Raw genomic sequence first — 21,331 nt, 5'->3', positions numbered from 1 at the left:
CCACCGGAGCAGCGGATAGGCCCTGCCACCCTACAGGCCCCGGGACCAGAGTTGGGCGGGAATCCCGTCCACGCAGCCCGGCGCGCTCCCGGGGACGTGGCGCTTCCCAGCCAATCCCGGCTACGCGATTGTGCGACCAATGGCTGCCCGGAGAAGCTCTGCGTCAGCGGCGAGTCTGTTGTTGATTAGCCGGGAGGCCGCCGGCGAGGCGGATGGGGGCGGGGCGTGGAGTCACTTCCGGTCGGGCTGTGCTTGCGCGCGTGAGCCGAGCCGGCGGGTGAACTGCGGCCACTGCAGCGGGGCGGCGGGAGCCGGGGAGCGGTGAGAACGGTGAGCTCAGCCCCTGCGCCGCCTCCGCGGCCGTTTTAGCTTTCCTTGTGTCTCCGGGCCTCGCTCCTGGCGGGCCGGGGCGTCCCCGTTTCGGGGCTTGTGTTTCTGGTAGCGTAGGGGCGCCGGGCCCTGGGCGAGCAGCCCAGTTTGGAGGCCGCCCTCGCCTTCCCGCGCGCTCTGGGCAGAGGGCCGGGTCCTGTCCAGCGTCGGCTCCCGGCTTTGCGTCCGGCAGGGCCGTTTTATGCCTGGCTGGCCTCGACCTCCGCCCCTGGGCCCCGCCACTCCCCGAGTCCCTCGGACTAGAGCGTCACTCTTGTCTGCCTCGGGAAGGTCGGAGGGCATTCGGGTGCTGTGAGTCTACACAGCTCCCTGCACCTCCCGCTCAGGGGCCTGCTTGCGTCCGCCAGCCCCTCCCCAAGCCCACATCTCCAGAGGAGGGTGCATCTGCCAAGAAAGTCGTGATTGCCGACTTTAAGGGTGTAGAAACGAGAGAAAAAAGAACGAATGAAGACGCTATGTGATATGCCAAGAAATTTCTCTATCATTTCAAAGAAAAGCCGAACGTTTTGAGTTTTCACGTTTTGGCTGCAGAGAAAACATGCAATAGAAAATTGTTTTAAAACTGTATTTGGGTAAAAAACCTTTTACTTTGTTTTTGTGGCTTTTAACCCCAGACCCTAGCTCTGACTTTTGGCAGGTTGTGTTCAGAAGTAAACTTAATTCTCTACAGCGGGCATGGTTAAAGTGATTTGCATCAAGGCGAAAGCACCCTGGATCTCCTGCTAAAACTTTGAGCCTTTGGTCTGAATGCTGTGTGTCTAAAGTCGGAGAATAGTGTCTTTGTGAATTGAATTGCCTTCATTTCCTAACATGGACCCCAAAATCAACGAGAAACAGTAAAGGTCGGTCCTAATTTGTTTTTGTTCTAATAGTTCATTCAGCTTGTAGCTGGAGGACCTTGAAATCTCTGGTAAATTATTCTTTGCCATACTTGACACAAAACAAATGCATGTTTGACCTGATTTTGTTAATCAACTACTGGACGATAACCATTGCTGAAGAATTTATGCTATATAGACCAAGTGCGGGTCCACAGACAACCCTTGAATTGTATTGGTGTCTGGAGAGGATGAGTTTGCCCAGGCCTATCGAATTAATCGCTAGGCTGCGAACTGAAAGGTTTGAATCCACCCAGCGGCTCTTCTGGAGAAGGACCTGGCTATCTGCTCTCATAAAAATTACAGCCTAGAACCCTGTAGGGGCAGTTCTGCTCTGTCATGTGGGGTCGATATGAGTCGAAATTGATTTGAAGGCACGTGACAACAATCTCAGGTTTTACGGATTCAGGGATCTCTAATAGGGTTCTTCTGAGAATCACAGCTGGGGCTCTGAGATGGGGAGAAGCATGAGGTCACGAAGAGGTATTGCGAATGCCTGAATGGATGGTACTAAATAGCTTTGAAACCAACTCCTTATCACTCTGAGGGTAATCATCGTTTGCCTCCGTTCATCCAAGGGTGTTTCAAGAGAACTACTGATGGCACTCTATATACATTGCACTACTTTAGGAGATCAGTACGTTGGCATTAACACAGATTTCCTGTAACGTGGGTGTGCCAGGGGTGTTGGACAGAATTGAAGATGCTTCCTAGATCCTCTCTGTGTGAACTCTTAAATATGGTTGTTGTTGATGCTGTAGTTTTTGTTTTAGAGTCTAAACAGCTGAAATAACACTTTTGCCTATTGCTGGCTGGTAGCCAGATCCGGTGAGAGGAATTGGGGGTGGGGAGCAGAGGCAGGCAGGAACCACATTGCTGCCAAGTACTGTTCAGTCAATCCAGTAAAATATATTGGTCTCTAAAAAGTGTAAGACACTGTATTAGGGACTGTCCTGTTAAAAACCTGTTGCTGTCGAGTTGATTCCAGCTCTTAGTGACCCCATAGGACAAGTAGAACTGCCCCATAGGGTTTCCAAGGAGTAGTTGGTGGATTCGAACTGCTGACCTTTTGGTTAGCAGCCTTGCTCTTAACCACTTCACCACCAGGGCTGCAGAGGGATATTAATTTACCTTAGCTGAGATCTCTGCTTTCCAAAAATGTAGAACTATAAGGGAGCAAAGGAGACTACTTAAAGCAGCCTATAATCATTATAAGAAGCCCTCGTGGTGCAGTGATTAAAGTGCTGGGGTGCTAACCAATAGGTCGGCAGAGTGAACCCACCAGCCATTCCTTGGAAGAAAAATGTGGCAGTGCGCTTCCATAAAGATCACAGCCTGGGAAACTCTATGGGGCAGTTCTACTCTGTCCTATCGGGTTGCTATGAATCGGAATCAACTAAATGGCAGTGGGTTTGGTTGGGGTCATTGTTATGGAGTGGTACAAACAAGTTTTTTAAAAGTTTAGAGGGATAGTTAGAGATTACTTCCAGCTGGAGTGATCGTAGTAGATAGGTCTTTTCACCGAGGAGCTTAAAATTATTTTTAGACATTTGGCACTGAAGAGAGGTTGAGCTAAAATGACACCAAATTTTCAAGGACATCATGCATGTTGCACACACACAGCAAAATTACGACTAGAAACCAAAGCTCTTGTCCCTTCATTTTGCAGTCTTCCCATAGTAATTAATTATGTATTATATTTCATCATCCGAAAGGATTTTGGTCCCTGAATTTCTAGAACATTTTTCCTATCAGAAAGGTTTTTCACTTCGTAGCCTGAAAAATGTAAAGTTTGTACTGGGTTGCTAATGAAGCCTGAGTAATAATATCAGTCACCCAAAGCCTTTTTTCTGCTTTAAATGTTGCACTTTTATGTATTCAGCTGTCTTGTCACAAAATAGTTTAATTAGGATGTATAGATACAAAACCAAAAAACCAAACCCATTGCCGTCAAGTGAGTTCCAACTCATCGCGACCCTATAGGACAGAGTAGAATTGCCCCCTAGGGTTTCCAAGGAGCACCTGCTGGATTCGAACTGCCGACCTTTTAGTTAGCAGCCGTAGCTCTTAAACACTACGCCACCAGGGTTTCTGATGTATGGATAAGCTGATGTAAATTCTCTCCATCACTAGGGAAACATTTTCAGCAAATGACTTGCTGATTATCATATCAAATCTTGAAGGGTGACTTTATTACTTTAATGTGCTGGTCTATTGGTAGTACTTGTATTAAAGTCTGTAAGTGAAGAATGTCAGGTAGATAACCAGGAAACCTTAATTTCTAGGTTTTACAACCTGGGCCTGCTGTCAGACTGGCGGGGGGGGGGGGGCAGTTGAAGTAGACACTGTGACATAGAAATCCTGCTTCTGCTGCATTGTAAAGAAATGGCCTTTTCTGCAGAATATCCAGCTCAGAGAACTGGAATTTTACAACCACACCCATTTCTCCCACTTGCTAACATTGAGCAATAGGTTTTGGTCAGCCAGAATAACTGTGGGACCACTAAATGTACGTGTTCTTGAGCAGCTGAATTTGATTCACGCATCCAAATTTCCTTGAAGCAGTTTAAGTGTTCTGTGACCAATGGCTTTTTACCAAAAATAACTGGTAAAGAAGGGGGAAACATGATAAGAATTTAGAGCTTTCAAAGAAATTTTTGAATAAACTGATCAAGGTTCATCATTGTTATTAAAAGAAATCCAGCCTTGTATCATTTCTCCTTATAAATTACCAGAATAGTTCTGAGAACAGCTTTGCAGAAGATCATTATTGATTGATGATGTACTACAAAAGGATGATAAACCAAAAGAATTAAACCCACGGCCATCAAAGCAATTCAGAGTCATAGCAACCCTATGGGACAGAGTAGAACCGTCCCAAAGGGTTTCCTAGGCTGTAAATCTTTGTGGAAGTACGCTGCCACATCATCTGCCCTGGAGCAGCTCGTGGGTTTGAGCCACCAACTTTTCAGTTAGCAGCCGAGCACTTTAACCACTGCACCGCCAGGACTCCTTGCATGATAGATACTTGATGTATTTTCTGTCCCAACCCTTCAGTCTGTATTTTTGAAATGGCTGTCCAATAGCAGCGTAATAAAGTAATAAAGCCGCATGTGTCATTTTAAATTTTCTAGCAGCCACGTCAAAAAGTAAGACAGGTGAAATTAATTTTAATGATAGATTTTATTTAATTCAACGTATTCAAAGTACTCTTTTAAAATAAAATGTAACACATGCCACATGTTAATTCACACCAGCCACATTTCAAGTGCTTAGCAGCCACACGTGACAATCACCTACTGAACTGGGCTGTGCAAGTCTAGACCTTTTTTTTTTTTAAGGGAAAAAAAGAAAAATACTTGATGTTACCATTGGTGGGGGAGAGACCAGATTTTAGAGAGAGAGACTTATGTCATTTGAGAAATAGGAGATGGGGAGTGCATTTCTCACAGCTGTTGGTTCTCCTTCTAGGTCACGTGGTAGAATCTCATACAGCCCAGTTCTTTGTATCATATTTTTTCCAAATATTCTGTTACCCACTCAGGTGAAGCTGTGATGGTGGAGGGAAGGGGAAAGAGAAGGGTCATTTAGCTTTCTGTCATTCTATTTCTGTTTGGTTAAAAGGGAGATTCTTCAGCAGTGGACTGCACTAAATTAGTGTTGTTCTTAAAATGCTTTGTGTAAACAGTTATTTTGTACTGTTTCTTCTCACATCTTCCCACGTAAAGTATCTTTTGTCTTAGGAGGATATCCTTTCTTTCTCCTTGAACATTCTTCTATGTATGTGGATTAGATAACTTTAGTACAGTTCCTTTTAGTGTCTGTGTTCGTAAAACAAGAGGCCTTTTGTTAACGTCTCTGGTAGCCAGGAGTTGGTGTATTGTATGTGAGCACAAAGAGCCTGTATTTAAAATAAAAATTTATAATAAAAAGGTAGAAGCTATTTAAAGTACAATTTTTCATTGTCCATTATAGGGAGATCAGGAAACCTAGGTAAGACCATTGCCATTGGCTTTGTCTACCAGGTGGTCCTTGATGGCCCTTTTAGGCAAACAGTTTCATCAGTGACAGTATAGAAAGCCCTTGGGTGGTGCAAACCGTGAATGACCTCGCTGCTGACCAAAAGGTTCAAGTCTGCCCAGGTACCTTAGAAGAAAGGCCAGGCACTCTACTTCTGAAAAATCAGCCACCTTATGGAGTGTCTACTCTGACAAACGTGTTCAGACTAAGATGGACCAGAAAGAAAGGCCTGGTGCTCTAATTCTGAAAATCAGCCAGTTGAAAACCCTGCGGCTCACAACGGTCTAATCTCCAACGGATCATGAGCATAACACAGAGCCAGGCAGTGTTTCATTCCATTGTGTGTGGGGTCACCATGAGTTGGGGGCAACTCGATGGCAGCTGACAACAAGATAGAAAGCCAGGTTTCCAAGTAGCAGGGTGGTGAAGAAGTAGAGGCAGCCGTGCAGACAGCTTGAGAACTGTGTGGACAAAGGAAAGGGAAGAGCAAGCGTGAAGAAATAGCAGGATCTGGGAAAGACTGATTTGGGGTTGTGGAGACCTGGAAGAAGCCCTGGTGGAGCAGTGGTTAAGAGCTCAGCTGTTAACCGAAAGGTTGGCAGTTCAAATCTAGTAGCCACTTGGAAACCCTATGGGACAGTTTTGCTCTGTCCTGTAGGTTTGTTATGAGTTGGAATTGACTGAAGGGCAACGGGATTTTTGTTTGTTTGGTTTTTTTTTTGGAGACCTAGGAAGTATTGATTGGCAGAATAGAGAGCCTATAGAGTGGCAAGAATGAAAGTTTAAATGAGAGCGGAGGAGGGAAGAGAGGTGGGTTTTACTCTCTGGAATTCTTCCCTTATCCTTCTGTCAAGATGTTAAGCCTCACACTTAAATGTAATTGTCCTTCTAAATCTCAAAGTGAATCAAACTGTGATGTTTCTGTTTGTTGCATATCTCAAAACCTTGTACAGTATCCTTTCCAGGCCCTGACAGTGGTAATGGGCTTAAGCATTTGTTCATATTGTAATCTTTTGGTTTTGAAAGAATTGTTGGGGTATTATGCTGTTGTGTTTTATTTTGAGAATATAATTAATCGTTTATAAAAGTTCATAAATGTGAATACCCCTTCCTTAATAAGTCTAAGAAAAGTCATTTGTCGTAGTGACTGGCTCTTAATTCCATTAATTTTGTAAGCATTTAACATTGTATTGTTTGGATATATCACAAAACAGTATAATCCCCTTCCTTGTCTCTAAAGAGTTTTATTTGTCTAAAGAGTTATTTGTGGTTTGAAATAGAAGTTTCATTTTACTCGAAAATAAAGGTGTGCCTGCCTTCACATTACATTTAAGTGGGCCACTAAATCTTAAAGAGATTTGATTTGCTCTTCACTGTTCCACTGATTTGTTGGGTCAGTTGAATTACTGAAGGGTAGGCCAGAGTGCAATTTTCCCAGAAGAGTATGTTTTACTTTTAAAATAGGGTTTATTTTATGTCTTTAGGCTAGAGATGTGCTTTTCCTTGAATTTCTTTTCATTCTGGAGAAATGCCTTGAAATTTTTTGCTTTGCCACCTATTTTTTTTTTTAGAGATGAAACACGAAGTTCGTTTTAATAACTTTTTAATTTTTGCTTATTTCACCAGATTCTGAAACTTGCTTTTCATTTCTTTTTGTCTCCCTAAATGTTTTTTTTTTTTTAATAATTGAGCTTTAAGCGAACGTTTACAAATCAAGTCAGTCTGTCACATGTAAGTTTATATACACCTTACTCCATATTCCCACTTACTCTCCCCCAATGAGTCAGCCCTTCCAGTCTCTCCTTTTGTGACAATTTTGCCAGTTTCTAACCCTCTCTACCCACCTATCTCCCCTCCAGACAGGAGATACCAACACAGTCTCAAGTGTCCACCTGATGCAAGTAGCTCACTCTTCATCAGCTTCTCTCTCCTACCCATTGTCCAGTCCCTTTCATGTCTGATGAGTTGTCTTCGGGAATGGTTCCTGTCCTGGGCCAACAGAAGGTTTGGGGACCATGACCGCCGGGATTCTTCTAGTCTCAGTCAGACCATTAAGTCTGGTCTTTTTATGAGAATTTGGGGTCTGCATCCCACTGATCTCCTGCTCCCTCAGGGGTTCTCTGTTGTGTTCCCTGTCAGGGCACTCATCGGTTGTGGCTGGGCACCATCTGGTTCTTCTGGTCTCAGGATGATGTAATTCTCTGGTTCACGTGGCCCTTTCTGTCTCTTGGGCTCGTAGTTATCGTGTGACCTTGGTGTTCTTCATTCTCGTTTGATCCTGGTGGGTTGAGACCAATTGATGCATCTTAGATGGCCGCTCGTTAGCATTTAAGACCCCAGACGCCACATAACAAAGTGGGATGCAGAATGTTTTCATAATAGAATTATTTTGCCAGTTGACTTAGAAGTCCCCTTAAGCCATAGTCCCCAAACCCCTGCCCTTGCTCCGCTGACCTTTGAAGCATTCATTTTATCCCGGAAACTTCTTTGCTTTTGGTCCAGTCCCTTTGAGCTGACCTTCCGTGTATTGAGTATTGTCCTTCCCTTCACCTAAAGTAGTTCTTATCTGCTAACTAATCAGTAAATAACCCTCTCCCACCCTCCCTCCCTCCCCTCCTCGTAACCACAAAAGTATGTGTTCTTCTCAGTTTATACTATTTCTCAAGATCTTATAATAGTGGTCTTATACAATATTTGTCCTTTTGCCTCTGACTAATTTCGCTCAGCATAATGCCTTCCAGGTTCCTCCATGTTATGAAATGTTTCACAGATTCGTCACTGTTCTTTATCGATGCATAGTATTCCATTGTGTGAGTATATACCACAATTTATTTACCCATTCATCCATTGATGGACACCTTGGTTGCTTCCAACTTTTTGCTCATGGAAACAGAGCTGCAATAAACATGGGTGTGCATATATCTGTTTGTGTGAAGGCTCTTATTTCTCTAGGGTATATTCCGAGGAGTGGGATTTCTGGGTTGTATGGTAGTTCTATTTCTAACTTTTTAAGAAAACGCCAGATAGATTTCCAAAGTGGTTGTACCATTTTACATTCCCACCAGCAGTGTATAAGAGTTCCAATCTCTCCGCAGCCTCTCCAACATTTATTATTTTGTGTTTTTTGGATTAATGCCAGCCTTGTTGGAGTGAGATGGAATCTCATCGTGGTTTTAATTTGCATTTCTCTAATGGCTAATGATCGAGACCATTTTCTCATGTATCTGTTAGCTGCCTGCATATCTTCTTTAGTGAAGTGCGTGTTCATATCCTTTGCCCACTTCTTGATTGGGTTGTTTGTCTTTTTGTGGTTGAGTTTTAACAGAATCATATAGATTTTAGAGATCAGGCGCTGGTCGGAGATGTCATAGCTGAAAATTCTTTCCCAGTCTGTAGGTGTTCTTTTTACTCTTTTGGTGAAGTCTTTTTAGATGAGCATAGGTGTTTGATTTTTAGAGCTCCCAGTTATCTGGTTTCTCTTCGTCATTTTTGGTAACGTTTTGTATTCTGTTTATGCCTTGTATTAGGGCTCCTAAGGTTGTCCCTATTTTTTCTTCCATGATCTTTATCGTTTTAGTCTTTATGTTTAGGTCTTTGATCCACTTGGAGTTAGTTTTTGTGCATGGTGTGAGGTATGCCACCTATTTTTGAAGAATTTTTATAATATTGAAGAAATATACCTCAAAACGTAATACACATCAGTACGTGCTCACTTAAAAAAACATTAGAAAATACAGCAGAGTGCACATTACTGTGAACATCTGTGGAAGGAAATATAAACAATCAGGTGGTTTTGCTTTTTACACAAATGAGATTTTAACATTGCTATGCAGCTTGCATTGTTTTGTTCACTTAACATATCTTGTTGAGTTCCTCATTTCGGTGCAGATAGGCCCACCTCAGTCTTTTTCACCTCTCTGTAGCATTCCATAACATACTAGTTGCTGTCAAGTCAATTCCGACTTGCGGCGACCCCGTGTGTCAAAGCAGAACTGTGCTCCACAGGGTTTTCCGTTGGCTGATTTTTTGGAAGTGGGTTTGCAGGCCTTTCTTCTGAGGTGCCTCTGGGTGGACTCTAACCTCCAAACTTTCAGTTAGTGGCCGGGCACATTAATCATTGGTGCCACCCAGGACTCCACGGAGAGCTCTGTAAATCTAAGCTAATGCAGTATAACGTCATACAGCTACTGTTTGTGGCTTAGAAGAAAAGCGGACACACAGTTGCAGTGGAGTCCATGCTGACTCATGGTAACCTTATGTGTGTCAGAAAGAATTGCGCTCCACGGCGTTTTCAATACCTGTGATCTTTTGGAAAGGTCCCTAGGCAGCAGAAGCGGTTTGTGCTCAGTTGCTAACCTAAAGGTTGGCAGTTTGAATCCACCTACAGGTGCCTTAGAAAACAGGCCTAGTGATCTGCTCCTGTAAAGATTACAGCCAAGAAAACCCTATGGAGCAGCTCTACTCTGTCACACATGGGGTCTCCATGAGTTGGAAGCAACTTGATGTCAAAGGTTTTTTTTTTTAATTTCCTCAGAAGTAGATTGCCAGGCCGTTCTTTTGAGGCACCTCTGGGTGGATTCAGACCACCAGCTCTTCAGTTAGTAGTCAGTGTTTAACTGTTTGCACCACCCAGGGACTCCTGTGTATCTATCCAAAAACCAAACCCATTGCTGTCGAGTCAGTTCTGACTCATGGTGACCCCGTGTGTTATAGAGTAAAACTGTTCCATAAAGTTTTCTTGACTGTAATCATCACAGAAGCTCCTCAGGTCTTTCTTCTGCGGCACTGCTGGGTGGGTTTGAACTGCCAACCTTTAGGTTAGTAGCCGAATGTGTACCGTTTGTGCCACCTAAGGTACTCTATCCCCTTTGCTGTTAAGTTGATTCTGACAAAGAACTGCGCCATAGTGTTGCCAAGGAGCGGCTGGTGGATTCAAACTGCTGACCTTTTGGCTAGCAGCCGAGCTTTTAACCGCTGTGTCACCAGGGCTCCAGTGTACTCTGTAGGCATATTTAATTTCCTTCTTCCTCTGACACGATTCACTCTTTTCATTCTAGTTCCCAAAACTTTGAGGCAGGACCAGAATACATGTAGTTCTTCACATTAAGTATACTTAGGGCCAAATGTCTTAAGATTTCCTTCCTTTTCTCTTAAACCAGAGATACTGGTTTAAGGTGTCCACTTTTGGATTCAGTTCACAATTGTTATAGATAGTACTATGGCTGTTTAGCATTTTGATTAGAATAGTGGTTCTCAACCCTCTCTAAGCATGAAATCACTAGGGAGGCCTCTTAAAAACATCAATGCCTAGGCCTCACCCCCAGATAGTCTTATTTAAATTGGCCATGGATGGGGTTCAGGAGTCATATTTTCTGAAAATGGAGGCTCTAGGTGCTTCTAGGATACAGCCTGTATTGAGCACCACTGAGTTGGAAGCTATGCTGAAGGAATTGTCTTATTTTATTTTCAAGTATTTACGTATGAAATGTGAGCCCTTGGACCAGCTCCAGCAGTGACTTTTTGGGAAAGGTGAAGTCTGTGGCGGGTTTTCTCTAATCTGCAGATTAAGACAAGGTAATGCATTTTATCTTCAAAAAGAAGATAAATATGCTGAGGATAATTCAAAAAAGACTGCAGTCATACTTCATCAGGGAACTGCCAGAAGTTTAAGCTGGACTCAGAAGAGGACAAGGAACAAAGGATATCATTGCTGATGTCAGATCTTGGCCAAAAGCAGAGAATACCAGAAAGATGTTTAAATGTATTTTGTCAACTACACAAAGCATTCAACTGTGTAGATCATAACAAATTATGGAATAACGTTATGAAGAATAGGAATTCCAGGAGACTTAATTGTGCTCATGTGGAACCTGTGCATGGATCAAGAGGCAGTCATTTGAACAGAACAGGGATACTGCCTGATGTATACAGTTGGAAAAGGTGTGTGGCTGGATTGTATCAGTTCACCTTATTTGATCTGTATGCTGAGCAAATAATCTGAGAAAACTGTACTATATGAAGAAGAATGGCATCAGGATTGGAGAAAAACTCACTAGCAACCTGCAATATGTAGATGACATCACCTTTAGTATAGGTTACATCTTAATGTAGAAAACAACTGGACCAATAAACAACATGATGAATGGAGAAAAAATTGAAATTGTCAACAATTTTATTCTACTTGGATCAGGAACCCATGTCCATGGAAGCAGCAGACAAGAAATCAAAGGATATGTTGCATTGGGCCAGTTCTCTACAAAAGACTTCTTTAAAGCTTTTGGCTTTGTTAAAAAGCAAAGATGTCAAAGACGATAAATTTATACTTTCCTATTACTTTGGGCACGTCATCAGGAAAGACCAGTTGCTAGAAAAGACATCCTGTTTGGTAAAGTAGGGAGTCAGCGAAAATGAGGGAAGCCTTCAGTAAGATGGATTGACACAATGGTTACGGCAGTGGACTCAGACATACCAGTGGTCATGCAGATGGCGTAGGAGCAGGCAACATTTCGTTTTGTTACCTGTAAGGAAATCATGAGGCAGAGCTGACTCGATGGCAGCTAACAACAACAAAGCGTTTAACTGTGTGAGGTGGTGTCCCTCTGCTCTGCAGCCTCACCCTAACCACCATCTACCCCTCCAGTAAGGGAACCATTGGTTACACAGGAGATGAGTCAGGAGTGATCTGAAATTGCCAAAAACTTGTTCTGGGGCGGGGGTGGGGGGGAGGGGGAGGCAATTCAGAATCCATGCTTTCCTGATGAAGGATGAGTTAAAATGTGACAAAAGCCTGGGAAGATTCTTCCCCTCAAGTTTAATTTTTCCGTTTTTCTCTAGGATTTTAACCTCTTGGGACAGTCCTGTGGGATATCTGTCGAGTGTGCTACACAGATAACCATCCTGCAGCTTCTCTGCAGTCTTTTGTCACATTTTTCAATAAAGTGTTCCATCCTTGTAATTGTTCATAGGATCTCCTGTGGCTCCACAGATCCTCGGGGCATGAAGCAGGGCCTGGGAATTTGCACTTGTAGCAAATACTCCAGGTGGTTCTTATGGCCGGGCAAGTTTGGGAAACACTACTGTAAGGAAGGGTAAAGCAGCTGTTATCCATGAGCGTACCGTCTGAATGGTTTGATCTTTGAAGGTAGTTTGAGTATGAGCGTGGGTACTACCGGTATGGGAGACCACTTGGTGCTTCCTAATCTGGTGACCATCAGACTCATGGAAGAAGTATTTAAAACTGCAGATGCGAAGACGTCAACCTCAGAGATTCTAGTTCAGTAGGTGAAGTTTTTTTAAAGCTTCCTAGGTGATGGCTAAAGACCAGCTAGATTTGGAGACCAGACCATTGATACAGTACAGAGAATGAGGGATTTGGAGTCAGCATGTCTGGATTTAAATCCTAGTCCTTTCCCTTTTAAGTCTGATGAACTTGGGTAAAAGGATTAAAGTTCTAGTTTGGTATTTTCTAAAGGGAGACCACTTAGAAGGTGGATGTTTTGACTGTAAATTCCCTGTCAGCGTACCGTCAGATGAAGAAAACTGGTGACAGCTTCTCAGCATAATAACTGGAGGGTCTAATATGCTACCATACTGTTTATATAGGTTGTTGTTGTTGTGTGCCGGCCAGTCGATTCCGACTCATAGCTACCCTGTAGAACAGAGTACAGCTGCCCGTAGGGTTTCATGGGCTGTAATCTCTATGGATTAAGTAATATTTGGGAGAATATAAATATAAATGACTTGCATAGATTATTTGTATATCAAATTAATAATTTAACTGAGATTTGAGCCTTTAATTTTTTGTTTAATTATTAGGCATACTGCCTCATGAATTAACTACCTCTCATTTTCTTTTAGATCTGTTTACCATGGACCTGCGGCAGTTTCTTATGTGCCTGTCCCTGTGCACAGCCTTTGCCTTGAGCAAGCCCACAGAAAAGAAGGACCGGGTACACCATGAGCCTCAGCTCAGCGACAAGGTTCACAATGACGCTCAGAGTTTTGATTATGACCATGATGCCTTCCTGGGTGCTGAAGAAGCAAAGACTTTTGACCAGCTGACACCAGAAGAGAGCAAAGAGAGGCTTGGGTAAGGTGCCACCTCTCGGGGGCTAGCTAGGGTAATGACGTTCTTTACCAATCATCTAATTCGTTTTACCTTTTCATACTCAGTCACTCTGTAAAGCTGTGTTGAACTACATCTTCTGAAAGCTAACCACAGAATTGCTACCAATACAAATTAACTGAGAGCCTGCTTTCATGCATTTCTCCATTGAATAACAATTTGCACCTCATTCTGCAAAGCAAAGTCGTTTTTGCATAAAGTACTGAGCACTACAGGACCCAGCTTGATCCCAAAGGAACATTACATGGTGAGGCTTCTCATCTCTGCTGCTTTTAATTTTTAAAAACTATCTGACCTATTTATTGTTGCCCAAGCCAAGTCTTTTTGTGCCTAATAAATTTTAAATTGGACCCCTAGGCTAATTCCTGTAAAGTTTATGATTTCCAAAGATGCCCTGGACCCTTTTTGCTTTCATCCTCAGGTATTTGCTTAATTAAAAAACAAACAAACCTTGCCTTTTAGAAGACGGTACCAAGCAGTAGTCTTAAAGTCAGAGTATGACTTGCTGTCTTAATAACAGCTGGGCCATGGTCAGGTTCTGTGTCTCTCTCAGCAGCCAGTTTTTTTTCTAGAATATTAACCTGAAAAAGGAATCTCTGGGTGGTGCAAATAGGTAAGCGCTAGACTACTGACCAAAAGGTCGGTGGTTCATACCCACCCAGAGATGCTTCAGAAGTAAGGCCTGGCGATTTGCTTCTGAAAGATTATAGCCTTGAAAACCCTATGGAGCTGTTCTACTGTGCACATTTGGGGTCAGTATGAGCCAGAATCGGCTCAGCAGCGACTAGCAGCAACGACAATCTTAAAGAATTGATTTAGTAGAATCCCAGTTGATTGTTTCTAGCTGGGCTTTTGAGAATTGTCTTTTTTGGTTCTGTCAAAACCTGATTTTTAAGAAAATGCAGGTCAATTTAGTGAAAAATGTCTCCTCAACTGAGTACCTTTGGGTATTTTTCTGAACTATTAATGCATTCAAGAGATTTGTCTGGAAAGTTGCAGCACATTCTCCTTCAGGCATAGTGATGTCCAATAGTGCTATGGATTCTAAGACATTATTATGGAGTTTGCTTTGGGAAGTACTTCAGAAGAGATTTTAATCTTACATTGGGTTATCTGCTGGCTGAAGGGTACAGTATTTTTCAACATGGCAGAAATAATGAAGAGATTTTGCTATGTAGAATGAGCAACTATCCCCAAACATTTGAAAGTAGATATAGTAAAGATAACTATACTAAAGACTCAGTCTTGTGTTAAGTTGCTTTTTTTAACTTTCAGAGATCATGCTCACTTTTAATTCAACTCTTCTAACATTCTGGGCTGAAAATAGGGATGCATGAGGGTGTCTCAGTCTTCACGTTGTGCCTCTGAATTTCATGCATGTCCCACCCACGGTTTGGTCTGCACTTTACGTCTTCACAGAATTACTCTTAAATAATGAAGGCCCTGAAGTTTGGTGTCATTTAGGGTTGTCGTTGTGGTTGGAGCCCTGGTGGCACTGTGGTTAAGAGCTCAGGCTGCAAACCAAAAGGTTTGCAGTTCAAATCCACCAGCCGCTCCCCGGAAGCCCTATGGGGCAGTTCTGTTCTGTCCTGTAGGGTAGCTATGAGTTGGAATTGACTTGACGGCAATGGGTTTGTTTTTGTTTTGGTTGTTAGGTGCCCTCACGTCGGTTCCAACTCGTAGCAATCCTGTGTACAACAGTACGAAACACTGGGTAGATGGTACTTTAATGAGGATGTCCCGACTCTTTGCAGGTAGTGGAACGGCTCTGCCACCAGTACTCAGGGAAGAGAAGATGTTCCTTTTTTGTCATCAGTAAATATTATAAAAAATTCAACACATGAGCAGACCCTACATTTGATTAGAATGAGATAAAACTGTTTTTCATGAACTGTAACAATGAACTAAGTACTGTTTGTTTTTCTCAGATTTTAGAGATAGTGACAAATAGCCCTAGTTTATACAGTGACATACCGTTAGAAGTAAGAAACCCAGGTGAACAGTTTTTTACCTAATCACTCTGGTATTTGTAAACATTGTTTTGGTAGCTGACTATACACCAGAGGTTGGGAACAACTGATCCCCCTTTTTTTCCATCTGTCTGTAAGGCAGCTAATAGAGGTAAGATCATTCCTTATACCTATAATTGGAAATTTTTGCTATTTTCAAATATTTAATAATAAAGCTAAAAGACGGCATGAAGCGCTTTTATAAACAATGTTAATACCCAGTTTTCAATTCCATTTTCTTGTTAAAAAATGTTTACAGGTAGGACATTTTCTCTTACGTGTGTGTTATCATTTTCTCCCCCTCCCCCCCCAAAAAAGAAGTCTAAATATACTTAATTTTCCTTTCTCTGTCAGTCAAATGAAGATTTGTTTGTCTGCGGTGTTAGTCCTCGACATAAAGTCCTCTCCCTCGATATACTTGCTATAGAAATGAACCAGAGCAGTTCATTATCCTTTTGAGGAGTCACATGCCCAGCCCCTCTGGGAGTCTAATGGGAGCTAAGGACTCTTCCTCAGAGAGGTACATACATAAGAACAGTATAAAATTTTGCATGCTGAAAATTTGAGTCGCTTTACAGACCCTCCTGGATGGAGCCGGTCTGTTGACCCAGATTCTTAAAAAAAAAAATGAAAGGATTTGCTAAATTTATGCCGCTTGAAATGTAGAGGTGTGTGTTAACTTCTTAGGAAAAATAGCATAGGTCCACTAAGTGCATTGTCTGAGTGCGTATTTAGTGGCACCTGGTGGTGGAGTGGTTAAGAGCTCAGCTGCTAACCAAAAGGTCGGCAGTTCAAATCCACCAGGCACTCCTTGGAAATCCTATGGAGCAGTTCTGCTCTGTCCTGAAGGGTGGCTATGAGTCAGAATCACCTTGACAGCGGTGGATTTGTTTGTTTTAACTACATTATAGAGTTCACCAGTGTCCTAGGAATAAACACTAAAATGTACAGAGTTTAGGACTTGCCTACTTCCAGTGAACTTTCACAGCTGTTTGCAGGCTGCTTGGCCAGCAAAATAAGAATGGCTTTTATATTTTTTAAGAGTTTTTTTTTTTTTAAAGGAACAATATGCGACAGACCGTATGTAGCCTACAAAGCTCAAAATATTTACTATCTGTCCCTTTACAGAAAATGTTTGCTGAGCCCTGATTAAAACGTTTGGGATATTTCTGTTGGAATAAATAGAATAGCATCTGGTCAAATTCATTAACAAATCCTGTCTTGAACATTCATATGCCTTTTTTTTATCTGGGCTATCCTTTTTAGACTATTTATGATAATTGAGAAATTTCTGTCGAGGATGGGAGGGGTTCTTTTTTTCTTAATTATACTGTGGCATTCTTGGTAGCCAATACCACTTGGGCACAAACTGGACCCCATTATAGAAAACGCAGACATCTTCAATGCTGGTATAACTTAATTTGTCTATGTTGTTGAAACTACAGAACTAAATTTGCAACAAAACAACAAAAAATGTTTTGCCCTTATGTCATGTGGATAAAATGTTTTGCCCTTATGTCATGTGGATAGAAGAGGGTATTTAAGAGATGGCTTCTTACTGCTTTACCCTTTCTGTTAGCATTTTAGAATGGAAGCTGTCGGCTAACATGTTTTTTGAATAGTTTTGGCTAACACCACATGAGTACCTAGATGAGTCTCTTCCTGGTGTCAGTAGTACTCTGATCCTCATCACTTTCCCATGTTGTATTCATGAAATGAACACACACACGGCGAAAAGACATTATTTGCTACCAAGTGACAGAGAGTCTTTTTTCGATCTGCCTGAATAGAGCACAGGAGTATGCCAAGATTCCCTTCTGTAGAAAGTCTTGATTCAAAGTAGCTATTCTAAACTGGGCCACTTGTTGTGTGACTCTTCACAGGTTGTTTTAGCTTTTCTGAGCAGGCTAGAGAGATTTTTATATCATGCACGTCTCTTGAAATCCTTAAATTAAGATGACCGGTTTGGAATAGAGGCACTCCTAAAGGGAGAATACATATATGTGTGTCCTACATATATGACAATTGTATTGATTCGGTAGTTGTGCTGTCTGCTTTACCATCTGCACGCTAACCCTCTCAGCTTATTAACATTCTCATGACCAGACCACATCATTTCCTCCGAGTTCTCTGTGTTTCTGCTGATGTATAATATAAAATCCAGTGCAACATCTCAGGGTGCTGTAAGCTACTATCCATTATGTAGAATAAGTATCCTCCTGTCTTTGCCTGTGGTGTTTTTTTTTTTTTATTATTAAATAATCTTGCCTTGAGATATGTGATCCCAGAACTGGTTTTGATACCTATAGTTTTAAACCTATGTATTTAAAAACTTTTTTTAAAGTCCAATTTAAATATTTTGAATTTTTAGAAAATCATGTCAGTGGTTATGATTATTTACCAAGAAACTGGGATTCTCGTCTAAAAGGAAGGTACAGAGATTTCTCTGACGCTTGTGTGAGAGTGGAGAGCCCAGATAGGAATGAGTTGTCACTGACAGTGAGTGAAGCCTGACCACGGGCTGAAACCGACCCAGTGCACCAGGCACAGACTGAGCTTTCTTTACCTGGGTGGCTTGTTACAGACCCGTCCCAGGCCACTGGAGAGAGAAAATTCCCTTGACCTTATTTGGCAGTTTTGTTTTGAGGCAGTTTTTTTTTTCTTTCTGACGCCCTAGCCCTGGGCAGCACCTATGGTCGCAGCACACACATGGCTAAGTCAGGAGCCTTGTGTCCCTTTAACCTCTTGCTGGATTTCTCTGCATTTTCTACAGAAAGATTGTAAGTAAAATAGATGGCGACAAGGACGGGTTTGTCACTGTGGATGAGCTCAAAGACTGGATTAAATTTGCACAAAAGCGCTGGATTTACGAGGATGTAGAGCGGCAGTGGAAGGGGCATGACCTCAATGAGGACGGCCTCGTTTCCTGGGAGGAGTATAAAAATGCCACCTACGGCTACGTTTTAGGTAGGTCCCTACTACTGGAGGAAAAAGCCTTGTGGAGCTGGCACCTTGAAACGTAACTGTTTTGTCTTGTAGAATGATTGTAGATAAAATAGACGCGGATAAAGATGGGTTTGTGACGGAGGGGGAGCTGAAATCCTGGATTAAGCACGCCCAGAAGAAATACATATATGACAATGTTGAAAACCAATGGCAGGAGTTTGATATGAACCAAGACGGCTTAATCTCCTGGGATGAGTACAGAAACGTGACTTATGGCACTTACTTGGGTAAGGGGCAAGATGTCAGCCTGGCAGAGACTATGGTCTTGCGTCAAGGAAACAAATGGGTCACGCAGTAAAGGAAAGGAAGAAATTGTCCTTATGTTAAATAGTTCAATACTAAGCTGATTTCTCTCTATTATATTTAAATTTGTGTACTATGTATGTCTTTTTTAATTTTGGTTTTCTGAACTATTGCATCTTTAGCATTTCAACTATTTTACTGTTTTTTTTTTTTTTTCCTGTCACCCTCATAGAGATGCTTTTTGGAGTAGATCTCCTTTAGAAGCCTGCATTGCTTCAGCAGTGCAAAGCAAGAGGCTTTCAGATGTCTCTTGACGTGGTCACATTAGCGTGTTGGACTTAAAATTTAACCCAAATGAAATTTCCTTTATGACTGGTGAGAATAGGAGGAAAATTACCTTCTTTCCTTAATAAAATGAAAAGATCAAATAAAATAGCTTTCTTTGTTAAAAGTTAACTATCTCAGTCTATGTATTTACTGAAATTTGGAACCGGAAATTTCCCATTTGTTTTCTCTGGCCCATGAGTTTACCAGGCTGCTTTGCAAATGTTTCAAGGCAAATAAATGTGACTTTGGTTGCTTTCTGTTGATCTGGTGGCTTGTGCTTGTTGAAGCACCTGTTAGTTATCTTTCACTTTACACTTGCCTACTGCTGAATGTTAGGTGGCAATCTGACTGAGTCGATGACCCAGGGTGTTTTCATTAGTCAGATCCCTCTATTATACTCGTTACAATTTGAGACAAGAATGTATAAATACTACATTTTCCCCACATTTTTATCCTGCAAACGAGGCACATTTCTGGGTTAAAGTGGATGCTGTCCACCACTGGCTGCCTGTGAGTGTGTGACAGTCTGCTCCCCCACTAGATAGTCAGCTGTCCGAGTTAATTACAGAGCTGCCCGCATTTCTGGTGAAGAGACTTTTATTTCTGTGGTAGGCTTGTTCTCATTCCTGAGACTAAAGTGGAACTCTCTCAATGCTTGACACTCAGCCAAGAACCAAACATAGCCTTCACCCAGTTAAGAACACGTGTGTCAGAAGCCAGCGCAGATGGAGAGGCAGCAGTGCTGCTTGTCTCTGGCTCCGACAGCACCCTCCTGATTTCTTTGGAATTAAGAACAAGTATAAGGCAAAGAGTTGGCTATTGGTGATCTAAAGAAAATGGTGCGCTAATAAATTTCAGCACTGGCCTAGACATTCACTTGCTGCCCAGAATAAGTCTTAAAATCTGTGTATGGTTATATGCATAAAAATCTCTTGAGGGCCCTGTTGCCTCACCAGGCAGATGATTCAACGTAATGGGCATTTCTCCGACGGAGACTCTGCATAAACTAAAAGCGCTGGCTGGAGAAGCCTTGTCTTTATAAGGCATCTTTCCCGGAGGAGTGCGGGTGGACAGCTCGCAGGGCATGATGAATCGGCTGAGACAAGTGCAGAGTTTTTTGTTAGCGTGTTCTTGACTCAGTTTTGAGTTCAGGTTTAAGTCATCTTAATTAAAATCTGTCCTAGTGAACCTGCTTTTCACAGAAGGAAAACTATGTTTCTGCCACAGTTAAAATACGAAATACTAAGATCCACCCTGCCTAGATCAAGAGCTTACCTAAAACTACAGGCCAATGGGGCTCAGCATAGACAGGGCGCTCCACGGGGCGCGAGAGGCGTTGAAGTTTATTCTCTAAAAATACAGCTTTGCATCTTCCTTTTTCATCCTTTCAGGTGTGCGTGTTACTATCAGGCTGCTTGATTTCAGTGACCATGTTTTACCCCAAGGAGGGGAGAAGGGCTCTTAGCTAAGCACCTAGTCTTGCCTTCTGTTATCTTTCTTATTTATGTTATGTAGTTGGTACTGAAGCTTTGTTATGAAGAGATGGCTTAGTATCTGAACAATGTGTTTTCCTTAAATTCTCCATCTCTGCGCTCTTAAATGGCTTTGAGTGTATGTATACAGGGCCCCAAGGCCTCGTGACTCAGTAAGCTCTCTTACTGAATTTTTTACACTCAACAAAGAACGAAGCTTCACTTAACGTTCACCGGTGAATAGTGTGACATATTTTTCTATTTTATGAAGTCAGCCTTTCCCTAAAATAAAGTATATAGTTTTATGTAAAAAAGAATGAAGCTTCAAGCTGCCTAACTCTCAAAATAGAGCACTGGTTTGTTTTGTTTTAAACCGCACTTAGAAGTTTGGAAAGGCTGGAACTACAGTATCAAAGGTCAGCACTACGTGGTGGTGGTAAAGGGGCCCTGTGATTCTGCTTAGGAAAACAAGTGCCGGGTCTTTTTTATTTGACTCGTATGTTACAGAAACAGGCATATTTTACCTTTAATGTGGTGCCATTTACTTTTCAAAGTGTCCTCGCATCTGTTATCTTATTTAGTCCACACAGCAACTCTGCTTGAAAAGTATTTTTATTCCTTTTCTATAGTTAACTGATAGAAGTTTTTCAGCTTAAAGGAAGTAAACTTCATTCTTCTGAATTCTTTCATACAGAAAAGTACTGCCTGTATAGTTAAGCATCTTAACTGATGGATAGGTCCTCATTCAAGTCAGTTGTAATCTAATGTTTCTTTTTTAAAAACAACTTCGTTGAGGTACAACTGACATACATAAACTGCACGTATTTCAAGTGTACAACTGACAAGTCTTGGCATAGGTAT

At 42.0% G+C, this 21,331-nt stretch overlaps 1 protein-coding gene across 3 annotated transcripts in view; it reads left to right on the top strand.

Moving 5' to 3' along the window:
* The first annotated feature begins 221 nt into the window (after positions 1-221).
* Positions 222-21,331, top strand: part of CALU (calumenin) — a 29,498-nt gene continuing 8,388 nt past the window's right edge. The window contains exons 1-3 of one of the 3 annotated variants that reach the window (XM_049893772.1): positions 222-330; positions 13,146-13,377; positions 18,462-18,655. In XM_049893772.1, the coding sequence (XP_049749729.1) occupies positions 13,157-13,377; positions 18,462-18,655 (415 nt within the window). In that variant the 5' untranslated portion in view covers positions 222-330; positions 13,146-13,156. The other 2 variants (XM_049893771.1, XM_049893773.1) reach the window with 2 other exon arrangements.

Source organism: Elephas maximus, chromosome 8 (assembly GCF_024166365.1).
Source record: "Elephas maximus indicus isolate mEleMax1 chromosome 8, mEleMax1 primary haplotype, whole genome shotgun sequence".
NCBI classification, from domain to species: Eukaryota; Metazoa; Chordata; class Mammalia; order Proboscidea; family Elephantidae; genus Elephas; species Elephas maximus.
The sequence above is the reverse complement of the archived record's forward strand: the minus strand, read 5'-3'. Positions and strand labels throughout refer to the sequence as shown.